Source organism: Dermacentor albipictus, chromosome 1, assembly GCF_038994185.2.
Source record: "Dermacentor albipictus isolate Rhodes 1998 colony chromosome 1, USDA_Dalb.pri_finalv2, whole genome shotgun sequence".
Lineage (NCBI taxonomy): Eukaryota > Metazoa > Arthropoda > Arachnida > Ixodida > Ixodidae > Dermacentor > Dermacentor albipictus.
Genome location: NC_091821.1, coordinates 184,067,326 through 184,081,234, shown reverse-complemented (window position 1 = coordinate 184,081,234; position 13,909 = coordinate 184,067,326). Strand labels below are relative to the sequence as shown.

The 13,909-nt window shown below is 47.0% G+C and overlaps 1 protein-coding gene across 3 annotated transcripts in view; it reads right to left on the bottom strand.

Annotated features, from left to right (window-relative positions):
• Positions 1 to 11,331, bottom strand: part of LOC139053612 (diacylglycerol O-acyltransferase 1-like) — an 87,203-nt gene extending 75,872 nt beyond the window's left edge. Inside the window, exons 1-2 of one of the 3 annotated variants that reach the window (XM_070530511.1) lie at positions 10,649 to 11,331; positions 10,334 to 10,563 (exon numbers count right to left, since the gene is read on the bottom strand). In XM_070530511.1, the coding sequence (XP_070386612.1) occupies positions 10,334 to 10,555 (222 nt within the window). In that variant the 5' untranslated portion in view covers positions 10,556 to 10,563; positions 10,649 to 11,331. Of the gene's footprint in view, positions 1 to 10,333; positions 10,564 to 10,644 lie in introns of all 3 variants that reach the window. The other 2 variants (XM_070530510.1, XM_070530509.1) reach the window with 2 other exon arrangements.
• Positions 11,332 to 13,909: the final 2,578 nt, after the last annotated feature.

The following is a 13,909-nucleotide window of genomic DNA, read 5'->3' as shown; positions in this document are numbered from 1 at the left end:
GCGTCGAAAGGAAGATAGCAGGTTGACATCTTATCCAGGATGAAACAAATCGCACGTCTTTTCTTTCCTATACCTCCCATCTCTCTCTCTCTCTCTCTCTCTCTCTCTCTCTCTCTCTCTCTTCGGAGTTGCTTCACGAACGCGGATCTGTCAGAAAGCCAGAAAGGAGGGGGCGTGTCTGGCTGATTAGCCGGGCAAGCACTTAATACTAGGTTGCAGAACGCTGTGCAGAAGGTGAACAGTTCATTGTGGGTGCTTGACCTACGAAGCGTGAATATCCAAATTTACACGCGATGAAATATTACGAGATGACATGCTGCAAGTCCGTGGAACTGGCCAAACAACCATGGTCGAAACACTCGATAAAAGGCGTGGCTACTTCCAAGGTCACATAACCACGAAATTTTCACTGCATCAAAAGGCAGCTTCCATGCCCGCTGTTAGCCCAGTGGCTAAGGCGTTGCGCTGCTCAGTACGAGGTTGCCGGTTCGATCCTGGCCACGGTGGCCACGTTTCGATGAAGGCGAAATGCAAAAAAAAAATATGCTTGTTCACTTATATTTAGGAGGCGTTAAAGGACCCATGTGGTCAAAATTATTAGAGTCCACCACTCCGGTGTGCCTTATAATCAGATCGTATTTTTGGCACGTAAAACCCAAGAATATTATTCAAGCGAAAGCTTTATTACGCCAGCCAGCGAGCCATTTCGGCTCGTCGCGCCGTATGCCGTATGCAGGCAGCCGTATGCCGTATGCCATTGCCATGACCGACGAATGACCTTGAGCCGCCGTTGCCTAGCAACGCCGCAGTCGCGTTCCAACAGATGGCTCCGCCGTCGACGCCGCTGCCATCGCCGCTCGTTCCACCAGATGTGCTCCACTGGGTAGAGGGAGAGGAGATGTCGCCTCTCGGTGTGTGTGTGTGTGTGTGTGTGTGTGTGTGTGTGTGTGTGTGTGTGTGTGTGCGCGCGTGTGCGTGTGCGTGTGTGTGTGTGTGTGTGTGTGTGTGTGTGTGTGTGCGTGTGTGTGTGTGTGTGTGTGTGTGTGCCACGTCCCGGAGTGACTCTTGCTTTTGACTGCGGCTCTTGCTTTCGCAATTCAACTACGGTTAACCAGAGCTAAACCACAGACAATTTTTTCCTAAGCAAAGCTTCAGGGACTTCGGATTAATTTTGATCACCTGGGTTTCTTTAACGTGCGCCCAATGTCCGGTACATGACCATTCTTGCATTTATGCTTTTCGCTTTCCTTTAATTATTGTTGTTGTCTCGTTTTATCAGCAGTGAGTATCGAATAGCCATCTCTGAAAGAGCGTACCTTGCTATATTTCACAGAAGAAATTACCATGCCGATAGGCAGAAACTTCGGACATTTCGGATTTATTTTTCTGCTCCTCCAGCATGTCGCACACCGCACCGAGACCTCCACTACGATTCGTAAGACTCGGAAGCACTAAATTTCTGCGACGAGGCGAACAGCGACGCGAATTACGGATGAACTTAAGCATAGACGCGGCTGACAAATAACACACCCCTGTCGGAAACAAAACAGCAAACTTCCTTTCGCGTTGTCGCGAAACTAAACATTTGCAGTTGTCAAAACTGCTCAATCTGGCCTCGCGCAGGGGGTTTCCGGTGTGGACTGGTTTATTTCGGCACGTTCCCTGTAGGTGATATGTGTCTAAACATGGAAATCACGACGCAGTAAATGCAATAGTATTGGGTTCGAGAACATACTGTGGCGCAATCTTCCGGTAGCGCATCGTTGACATGGTGCGAGGGATAACGTAGTAGGCTCCTTATAACGAACTTGAAGAAGGGTGTACCAGCGAAACACAAAGGACGCGCACACAAGAAAAAGGCGTTGACGCGGACGGATACTTTATTGGAATTCACATTGCCGCGCATAACCTCCGATGCATGCGCATCTTCGACTCCCCCCGAGACATGTACGTTGATAACACCTCGAAAAGTACATTGCCGCACGAAAACATCCGACGCATGCGCAACTTCTACTTCACCCAAGAGCCGCGCATCCATGTCAGTGTTTAGTCGCCTTTTACCTACCCGATAGGTAAGCACGTTCCTTGTTGGTTAAACACAAAGACGTATCACAGACACAATCATCTTTCTCATTTCCAGTGTGCAAGGCTTCTAAGGTTTCCCGCTCGTACCTAGTCTTACCCCTCCCTAAAATGTTCATACGACCAAACAGTGGCGCACTTTTTTCCCACTTCTTGCAGCCGCGTGATAGACAGGCGAAGTGGGAGCAGCCCGAAAACATTTTGACCAATCGCGGAAAGCTAATGGTGAGAAAGGCGCAGAATCGGAAAGATATGATTTTTAATGCCTAACCCTTCTTTGACGAGTACCCCAGCAAAATCTGTCTGTCACGCGAAAAGTGTAATGCCTTGTACCTGCACAAAAATGCGTAATTTGCGAAGTCAAGATATCTAATGGTTATATGGTGGAAATGAAGATGATTCGTAGCTTTATAAGGTATAAGGAACAATTTAAAGAAAAAAAAATAAGGTTGACCAGAGAGAAAACCGTTCTCGTCAGGTCGCCTTGACATTTAGTTTTCCGCATTACGGGTGTCTGTGCAGAGAAGCCTGCTGTGGGGCTGCTGAGTATAAAAATGACTGATTGGTACATGTGATGATGGTATAATAAGAATAATAAATGATTGGTGGCGTTAAATAAAAAAAAACTGGTGACAACGCCGTCGCCGTGTCAAGGTCATAACAAAGAAAGAGAAAATAAAGAAAAGGTCAAAACAGCCGTGCTGAAGTAGCTTGTGAAGGCGTTCCGGCTCAGTCGATACGATCGCTTTGAAGGGGCCGTGCAGCTTCCTGCCAACTCATCTCCACACCGCTCAGTACACAGATTTCATTTCTTTGGCATCGTAAAAGTGATAGGTAGACATGCATAAACTAGGAAAAGCAAGTAAACAAAAGCGAAGTAACGCATAATGTTTACGCATTAGTAGAAAATTCTGATAATATATGCGCATTTTCTTTTATTCGTTCTAATCATGCATAATCAGTTTGTACACAATCATGTCAAATGGGGAGTTCTCGCGATTTTCGTGGCGTTGCTTGACAGACCGGCGAAGAAATTTTTTTTACCAATCGCGGGGGGCTGATTGCAGAAATTTGTTAGAAACAGTTTGGAATAGTTTTACATAATAGTGCCTCAAGAGTTTACCTAAGGCCTTTCCAACGCAGATACCCCAGGCGATCGTACTGGGACTGGGACGGCGATTTTTAAGGACAACGGTGAAAGCACCTGGTTCACCACCAATGTAGAGTGCAACATCGAAGTAGCGTGGCTTCTCCAACGTGCACCCGCCATTCTTGGCACCGCGTGACGGCGCTTTTCGAGTGAAGAAACCATGGTCATCTCCAAGTACTCTGCCATTACATCCTTTTTTTTAACCGGTATTTTTTTTAACTTTCGTTCTGTAGAATTATGACAACTGTCGAATCAATGTAAACATTTCTGAAGATTCAAAGCCATGCATTCGTAAAAAAGGGTCTCGTCCTCCACTGAAACGCATGGTCTCTGTTCCTTTGCACGCGATGTCATTGCTTGAAGAGCGAGCCTTCTGCGATTTAAGAGGTGTTGCCAATCCTAAGAAAGGCTAATTACGCGCTTGCAACTCACACTACTTCCCGATCATTGATAATATTAATGGCTAGCTTTCACTGTCGAGATGTTTACAACGTTTACGGACGTTTTACGCAAATGTTATCCGTCACTGGGCTCCAAGAAATGAATGAAACACTAGAAAAACTTGCCTCACTGGTCGAACCGGGAATAAAAATTTCGGCCTTATACCTAAGGGGAGGTGGAGAGCCGGTCACGACGCGATTGAGGACATCTTCCAGATTACCCCCAATAAAGATCCAGCGCTTACTGCACGCTTATACAAACACGACACCAACGGTGCACTACACGGACGTATTTGCACCAATTAATGTAAAAGGATTCAAGAAGATATGGCCAACTCGATACTTATATTCTATGTCAAATGTGTTTATTCTATGATTGCGATTTCATCGCCTATCCAAACAGCCCTATCACATACATGAGCATTCGAGCCCTCATTTGCCCAATAATGGTTCGTCATGATCATGAGCATATTAATGGTTTTTTTTTCTATATTTCTTTTTTCTAATCAGGATGTCGCAAGCGCCAAATATTGAGAAAATAAGAAATGGGAAATTTTCCATGTCCTTCGTGAAGGGTGAACATCGTTCCAAATGTGAAGTTCTATAAAAAACATGGCCATGCTGCATAATATGCATAACAAGCCTATCGCCGGCGACAAATTGATTCTCGTAATAAACGAATATCAAGCGTCCCGTCTGTCTGTAAATAGAATCTCACTGCGACGTTAGTCAGACGCGTTGATGCTCACATGGACATTGATGAAGGTGAAAAAAAATTTTTTTTTTATTGCTGCTTCCGAGTTCAAAGCCATCTCAGCGCCGCGCACTGCATAGGAAGCGTACACTGACAACCATCTGACGTCGCAACCAAGACGTGTGTGCCCTTTGCCCGAAATAGGATACTTTAGCTTCACGGGAGCTTTTTCTATTGATTCCCTTCGTTCTACGTTGTATCCCTTTTTGTTTGGAACACATCGGCGGAAATGCAGAAGAAAAGAAACTGGGTGTCTTCATTTCCTTGTTGTCTTCACGATAATCGTAAGCATTATTATGCGCACAAAACAGATATGTTATGGCTCCGGCAATCATGAGGTCACGCCGTACGATTACTTTGCTTGTCAGCATGTCGCAAGGCAGGCGTGTGGACAGGTCTTAATGAAAAGAAAATTGACATGGCACGCTCACAATTACAATGATTCTGGCGCATAAACGCGTTCTTACACTGACACTAAGGAAGACCTGGAGGCTATACTTTATGCCGTAGCCCATCAAACAACGCCTAAGTTGCTAGGTACCGAAGAACATACTGGTTATATGGTTGTAGCTACGACTCTTACAGCGCTAAGAGCGTACATTCGACAGCTTTCACGGCTACCATCCCACCATTTAGCCAGTTTTCCAGCACAAAGACCACAATCTACATTCTGTTGTATTGCGACGGTACACCATAACTCGATACCATCTAAATTAAAGCCTGCGAAACGCCAAACATTGGCATTGTGGTGTCTCCGGCAAATTCACGTGTGCCTCTCAGTTCCTGGAATTGCTAAGAAGGCAGACTTGTCACCGCTAGCCCTGAAACAGTTGTCTCTGCTTCTCCTCAACGAGACTTATTTTGACAGCATAGACATTTAAACGGACGCTTCTACCTATTCTAGCAGCTCTACCGGAGCAGTAGTTGTTCCATCGGACGCTGTCTCTTTGCAATTTAAATATTCGCACAATACCACGTCTACAGCCGCAGAACTTGCGATTCTTCAAGGTGCCTCAAAGGTGCTCCAGCAGCCACCAAATCATTGGGCCATTTTCTGCGATTCCAAAGCAGCCCTACAAAAACTTCAGTTTGCCCTACGTCATGTGTTACACAAGCAGCTAGCGTACGAAATAAGGCACGTTCATCATCACGCGCTCGAGAAAGGACACGACATTGTATTTCAATGGTTGCCGAGTCACTGCAGAATTGTCGGCAACGACAGCGCAGATGAAGCTGTGCGTTCGGCTCATCAAAAACATCAGCGGGTTCCTATGCCACTCTCAAGACCGGATGCTGCTCTTGGTTCTCTGAAGTCTAGGTTTTCTGTTCTCAAGAACGGAAAACCTAGACTCTCTCGTCTCGAAACAACTTTACTGTGTCGCCATGTAGTTGGGCCATCCCTATTCATTCCTAATACGGATGGCTAACAGTGCGACATGCAATTTGTGCGGGTGCGATGAGACTCTAGAGCACCTTCTGCGTCACTGCCCATGCTTTCACACTGAACGACGCATTCTACAAGCTAAACTCAAACTGTTAAATAATGCAGCGCTCTCAGAAGAAATGATCATAGGACCATGGCCTATGCATTCTTGCATGCAAAAGGCCCCAAAAGCCCTTTTGCACTTCATGAACGGTACTGGATTGTACCAACAGGTATGACAGCGGAGATTCCTCTGCAACTGACTGTGATTTATGGACACTATTATTTTTCTTCTCCCTCCTTATCTATTCTTTTCTTTTCCGCTCCCCAATTGTAGGGTATACAACCGGGCACGTCCTTGGTTCACCTCCCTACCTTTCCCTCTTTGTATCTCTCTCTCTAGTCTGATGTAGATTAAAGCTGCTGCCATTAGCCCACAGACATAACCATATCGTGTTCGAAGCATTGTTTGCTATGATCTACAACGTGATGCAGTGATTTGGACTTCTTGGTAAGACATCGTGAGGCTTATAGCGCGTGAAAAGACAAGGACGAAAGGAAGACGTGACACACACAGGCGCTAACTCTGACGTTTGAAGTCTAACTCTGAAGTCACGTCTTCTTTTCGTCCTTGTCTTTTCACGCGCTATAAGTCTCACTACAACGTGAGCTGCCTAGCGAAAAGAGCGCTCTCGTATTGTTCTTTTTCTTTTACAGCGAAGCTGTTAACACGATTAGAAGCCATGAAAAACGTTATCTGCTTGTTCTTAGGTTTTGGGGGAAAAAATAGACTAAGTTACTGGCGATGCTTATATTTTGAGAAAATGTGGAAACTGTTATTGGCGATATGCTGGTAAACTTTGAAGTGTGTAGGTCAACTAGCGAACTAAATTAAAATTTCTAAACCTTCGTTTTCGGCCTGTTTTAAGGCGTTATATGACACGCCTACAAAGTTTCCCGCTGCTCTGGATGGACCAAAAATGGCAGCAATTTCATATTCAGCGAGAATGAGCGCCATGCTATGTATAACCTTGTAGCAAAAGCTTGAAGTGCCTTGAGAATAATTACTGAATGTTCGTTTTCTTGCAACTTTCATGCGTTATACGTGGCGTGTAGTTGGTTTTCCCGGCCACCTCATTGAACTTTGGGAGTCACGGTGTTTATATTTCGTTGAGTAGGAACCAAGTTGTCGGTTACGTACGATGAATGTTTAATCTGTGTAGGCTAATTACAACTTTTGTAGAACATAAATTATTCAAGCGTGCCATAGCATCTGTCATACTGCCATTATCCGCAATGTTTCCCCGAGTCCTAAAGGAATTGTATATGATACCGAGTTAAAGTTCCGCGGATTTAGAGGGGGTGGGGGGTGCTAACTTTAATGTGTTGAGAAACGCTAATTTTTCTGGCCTAAGTAAAATCTGTGCACATAATTACAACCCCCCCCCTCACCCCTGTCTTTATTCATGCGTTATATGAGGTTTACAGTTAGTTTCCCCGGTATATTCGGTGAACTAAAAAAAGGCACCTTAAAAATAAGGGGCACATTGTGGGTAATGCGTAATCTAAGTAAAAACCGTGTGAATTAATTGCGGCCTTTGCAATAAATTACGTTTGCAAGTACTTCGTAGCGTTATGAGTGCATTTACGAGTGGCACAAAATTTAGCCCGCTGCCCTGGCATAACTATACAAATACCACCAAGATTAAACTCGGAAAAAAAATGGAGAGACCACTATGGCAAATCAGTATAACAACTTAAATGCGTGTGGATCAAATGCAGCTTTTGCAAGAAAAATCTTAGGAGAGTGTTCGAAAGTGTCAGCAGTGTTTTCGAATCTCCCGAGAAAAAATAAAGTCGAAGTTTCGCAGGAAAGACGAAGCATCGATTCCGATAGCAAATTAGCAGACAGCCATACAAACTAATAATAGACGGTTTCACTCGTGTGATAACTGCAGCGAGAGTCCGCCCCCAAGAAACTTCTAGTCACGGGCCTTATCAGTCCACTGCGCCGGAACACAAAGCGCGTTTTTAAGTTGTTTTACTGGCGGAAAGCCTATTTTTGAGTTTTCAGATAAGATACATGTGCATTACGCCTCAAGACAAATGCACAAAAATTTTCGTGTAATTAGGGCAATATTCACTTGTAAAATTGTTCGTATTTACAGAGGAAAAGTGTTTAAAATCTGTGGACTTAGAGGCTAGTCAATATCGCAGCCAATTCCTTTCTTGCTCGCTAAATTTAGCGGGCTACGTCAGTATATGCAAAACCGGAAACTGTCCAGGACCTATGTTTATAAACAGTGAAAGGGTCGATAGAATTCGATCGGCTGTATCAGCTTATAAACATTCGCTTGCTAACCAAGTTAACAAGAATGGTATCAGCGCACACATCAAACACGAACGAATCACACTCGATGACCGCGGACACTCGCTGTCATAACGCTGGCGTGAGGGAACGCGGCAGCAGCAGCGAGCGAAGTGATATACGTGCTGTCTATCGCTTCAACACAAAGTGAGCGCCGAGAACACACAGCACGCACAAAGCTACGAGCCGCCGGCGCATGCTATAATAGAGAGTTTTAGCCCAGCGGGTTTACGGCCAGCGGAGCGGAGCGGTCTCCACCGTTGCGCCAGCGGAGCGGCTCGCGAAAAAAGAATTTTAGCCCAGCGGATCACCCGCTCGAGCGGGGTAAAGAGCGGGGCGCTCTGCTGCCCCACCTAGTGGTTCGAATAGGAGTTACTGAGAAATGAAATTGAATTACTCTTGCTTTTATTATGCAAGAAATGTTGAATAAAGATATATTACATGTTCTCAGTGCATTATTTGTTAATAATGTACTGAGTACTAATGTACGGGTCAGCGCGGCAGTCGCCGTCTTCGATGCAGAACTGCCGGCGTTCATGTTCGCGGCTGCCGTCTTGCATTTCCCATACACGCCCGCGCGCCCTTACGCACGCTCGCGCGCTGCGTATACGCTCCGCTGGGAAGTGCTTTCCAGCGGGCGTAAACGTTGCTCCGTAAAACCGCTGGCCGCCTCAGCGTGGTGCGCATGCGCAGTCGCGTCTCCGCTCGCCCGCTCCGCTCCGCTGGCCGTAAACCCGCTGGGCTAAAACTCTCTAATGCCCCCAACGCAGATCGCTCTCAAGATACGGGCGTGCGACCGCCCGCAGCCGCCCCATGCACAGTTGCACCGCCCTCCCTCCCTCTCCTTACCCCCCCCCCCTCGCAACGTTGGGTCCCTCGCGCGCAACGGAAGACGGCGCGCTTCCTCTCCGCTTTCGTCCCTTTCGTGCGGGCGAGATCGCGCCACGATCGTCGGCTCCCCTCGCAAGCTTTCACTCGCACACAGAGCGTGGGGCGCACGGCGACGGTGTTAGCGTCCTTGGACTTCATACGGAACCTCACGGTGACGGCGACGCCAATGCCAACGACAGAAATGCGCTTGAAGTGTCCGTGTAGATGCCATCGCAATAAAACTGTTTTCGGTTTCCTCCCTTCTTTGTCTTGCAAGCTGGTTCAGGGAGGCACATTTAGAGGCTCGATATGTGCACAACGTTCCTCACGATTCGTGGACGCAAGCTTAGACTGCGAGGGAGTTCAGCATATCCATGTGTGGCTGGTTCAGATAACCCGTGCGGATACCTTGGAAGTGTTGTACATCAAAATGACTGGCCCCTGTTCACTATTCATAAGCAATGCAACGCTTCTCGACAGAACAACCGCTCGCACTAATCTTTTCCCACGATGAACGCTTGCTGAAAGGCCTATGCAGTGGCATATATTGTTGTGCTTAGAAGTAAGGTATAGAGAGCGTTAGTGGGTGACAAGTTGAAAAAGTGACACAGGTTCATCAACGAAAATAAAATGTGCGGGTTAATTTTCCGTCACCCTAACGAATGAGACGCTAAATGCGAGGACAATGCAGGCCGAGTACTGTCCTGGCAGGCAGCAAGAAATTTCCCAACGCACTCCTTGAAGCATGCTTCAACTGTTTAGCTTGAAGCATGCTTCATCGATATGACATTTTTTTATATATACTATCATTGAAGTTCATCGAGTGAACTAACTTGAGAAAAGGGCGGGAGGTCACAGTAACGGTTCTTGAAAACGCAGAAAGTGTAAAAACACAGAGCAAGAAACTATAACTAAATAAGTATAACTCATATATGAACTATGATAATTTAGGGCACTTGGTCTCAGGCAACTGGTATTTCTGCAGCGTTCTCGCTGTCTGGCAGCCAAGTTACGGGGCCCACCTCGAAATTTTTGTGTTAGTATGGAGGCTGCCTAGCCCCCCTATCCCCACACTTTTCCGTACCTGGTCAAGTGCGTGCCTGCCTCCCCCCCTCCCCTACCCAAAAATAATTTATCGTTAAGCCATTGCTGCTATGTAGTAGTGTAACTTCGCCTCGAATATCCCTAAAATGATGAGCACAATTTCACACGAAACGGTAGAAGGCAACCGCTGCATATAACTCACCAGCAACACCACAGTGAAGTTTGCGAATCCTCTGAGGCGAATGAACCCTCCAGGTTGGCTGAGCAATGATTCCCGAGGTTTGTGAAACTGCCTGCAGAGAAATTGGAAGGGAGACGTAGACTTTGACAAGCTCCGGGTTATGGTCGCATTTGGGAAACACGCCGGGACTTCTTCGGTTGAAACTGTTTTGTGCACTGTTCCTCGATTACGGATGGTTGCCATGGCCCCAGCTGTAACGAACGGATGCTGCTCACACACGGAATTTCCGAGTGGTCCCTGGAAGGACGAAAGCACAAATGCAGTGGACTTACGCACACAAAGGATAGTGTGAAGTGACCGCAGTCAGCCCAGTATGCGTCACTTCAAAGAGAAAGTTGTCTCTGTCCCTGCCGACACGAATTTCGACTGTGCGGGCAGTCACTGGGAGCGTCGTCGTCAGGAAATGATGACGAGGGAACGCGGAGCTTTGCCTGCGGTCACTGAGCCTGTGCGATTTTTCATCTGATTCACGTGTGCGTACAGGATGCCACCGACGCCCGTTTGAAAGACAGGCGTAGAGGAGGCCTTCGTTGGATGTCACTCAGGTGCCCGAAATGCAAAGTTCGCCGCCAGTAACCAGAGCTAGAAGATGAAGTGAGGGGGCAAAAGCTGGATGAAAAGCCGGCGCTGGTAAGTCGTGGGTGTCGGCGAGACGGGCCAGCCGCTTCGGTACGCGTGTTGGCGCTGACTGTCCGCTTGCGGGTCCGGCGCCCTCGCTGGGCTCATCTGCTGCGGCGGTAAACAGTGACGGTTCGCTTTTGTTGTTTATGCAAGCCTAATTGCGTCAGGACAGACGGCATTTTCCTTTCCTTTTGGCCGAACGATCGGTTCGATGCGGCAGCCTTGACTTTGAATTCCCCTAAGAACTTCCTTGGCGGCTGCGGCGCGAGGCCGGCCTCATCGGGGGAGAGTATGGCCCGTCCGTTTGTCCACTCCACGGTCATGCGCCGTTGCTGCGAACGCTGCGTTTCCTCGTTAGCGGCGCTTGCCTTCATGAAAGTCCGATGCGGTCCTTTCGCCGCGCGCGCGGTCATCCGCCGGTTTGTGTAGAGAGACGGGAAGAGGGTGTCAAGAAAACATTGCCCCGTGCCCGCGAGCCGACGGCGCGAACTTATAAGTCACGGAAACGCGGCCAAGAAGGCTTTCAATGGCTGCGTCAGTGCGTGTTTCTTTCTACTTTTATCTTTTTGCCAAAGCGACCTTCGTGCGATGAAGTATAGCCGATCAAGCGCAAGGACTTCAACAAAAGTCTTGGCAGAATCCGCGCACTCAGCCGTCTCATTTGTGGTCATTCTAGAGCCGCATGAGACACGAGACGAGCAGCATGCTGTGTTCGACATTGCAGATCGCGAAGACGTTGCTACTCAAGCAGTGCATAACTGCGACACCAACTCAGGACGGTGCAGAAGAGACGAAGCTTCATGTTCCATTTTTTTATGTCTCGCGGGCTGTATTTCTCATCTGGAAGAATTAAACATGCTAATTGTATCTTGCCGTAAACATCGCAGTTAGATATTTCTGATAGCTCTCTACAACGCCTTCATTGATGTTTGTCAGATAAGGAAGCAGTTAATGAGTTAAGTAAAACATTGTAATCATATATGATTCAGTGTGAGCGATAAAAAATTTAGGTGTGTGTTAAGCAGAGTTAACGAAAGAGGATCCCTGTGTCTGAGTGAGAGGTGCGTGTATCCTCCGCGCCTCGTCACCTTGACAGCAGCAGCAGCCAGTTCATTTTTTTTTTTCGCTTCGGGTACAACTTGTCTAGCGCTGAACGAACTCTGGCATATGATCTCTAAGGTCGGAGGCCGCGCAAATTTACATTGTATCGCATCAATGGCAACTTCAAGATATGAGTCCCTAGTAAAGAATTCAGCGAGCATTGACATTCCCTCAATTTGCAGTGTTTCCTTTTTCTTTACTTCGATCACATATTTTTTGATCCTACAAATATTACTCGAATCACGTCACCAAGCCTTAATTATCTGCCCAGACGGACATCATTTTCCAAAGCACACCGAAGCAAGTCATTCGCTAATTAAACTAATTACTCTAATTAACTTCCTCGTTCCGAATTTCACGGCACATGTTTGTATCGGAAAGTTCAAGGGAATCGCCATGAAAGTGTGTTCCCACGCTTCTACATTTTAAAACGGCCGTGTAAGCCAAAATAAGTGGCATCAAATGATTCGTTCAAATTACCCGATTACGCACGCAGCATTGTGGGGCACAGCTCGCAACGCAACCCCCCTCTTCCCCCCCCCCCCCCGCGTGACGTAGTAGGGCGGATTAAAATGAAGCTCGGCTATACAGCACGATAGAGCGGTCCGTCTCGACCGCTGAAGTGGCTGTGCATCCAACGGGGAGCTGAGCACAGCGCCAATCGGAATAAGTTCGCGGAAAAATGGAAGTGCGACGGCAGCTTCATATTACGCCACGCTTTTACGTCACGCAGGGTGTTCGACAGACAGCTGCGTTATGCGGTGCCGCGTGCGTTATTCAGGTAAATTGAGCGAACAAGTTAACGTTAGTGATTTCCGTCTACAGTGACATTTTGAAGTGTAGAAACACGGAACTGCACTTTCATGACAATTCCCTTCAGCTTTGCATTATATTTATGTGCCGTAAAGCTGGTAACTAGGACGTTAATTAATTCAATTATTTGAATTAGTAAATGAATTTTTTTGTCTTTCTTGTAAATGAGTTCCGCCTGGGCAGCTTATTCATCAGTATTGAAATAATTTGAGTATAATTTGCTGGTTTTTTTCGTAAAATATAAAAAGGTGTGTTCAGAGCAAAAAAAAGAAGCACACTTTATAAGCAAGTGCAAGCAGTAGAGGCTTCATGAACGATAAACCAGGATGCCCTATTGGCAAAACCCCTCATCTATCTCTCTACGTACAGCAATGTCGGCGTTGAGTACTGCACATAGGGCCGACGACAAGTCGACATCATTAATACAAGGCGTCGCTGACCAACGTAAAAACAAAACTGACGTTTCGGGATTTGCGCAGATTGCTCGTTAACAATGAGCTGATCACTATACGAGACCCGTTTATATACCGGCTCAGTGACCGACTCATTGCGAACAAGGAATTTGTACAGATCTCTGAACGTCAATTCTCGTTTTAGTTTTGTTTTTTACATTGGTCAGCGACCTGTTGCAATAAGGATACATTTACCTGACCAGACGGTGTTCCGTCGAACTGTTGATTACAACAGAAAGTCGACAGCATGCACGCACATCATGACCCTGGAATGTTCCGTACAACGCCACCAGCGTTGTGCTCTGCTTGCAGCCACGAAGCATGCGCTCAAGCGTGACTCGTACCAAAAGCGAATCTCGCGTGCCGTTTTCCGCCGCTGTTAAAGCGCACTTCATCTTGGGTACTAGGCGCGAACACACACAGTGTGTGCTCGCGCCCAGTACCCAAGATGAATTGTGACCAACTCGCCCAACAAGACGTCCTCTTAAAGCGCACTAATGTGGCGGAAATCATCCGTGGCCGCAGTGTTACAGCTACAATATGACATGCT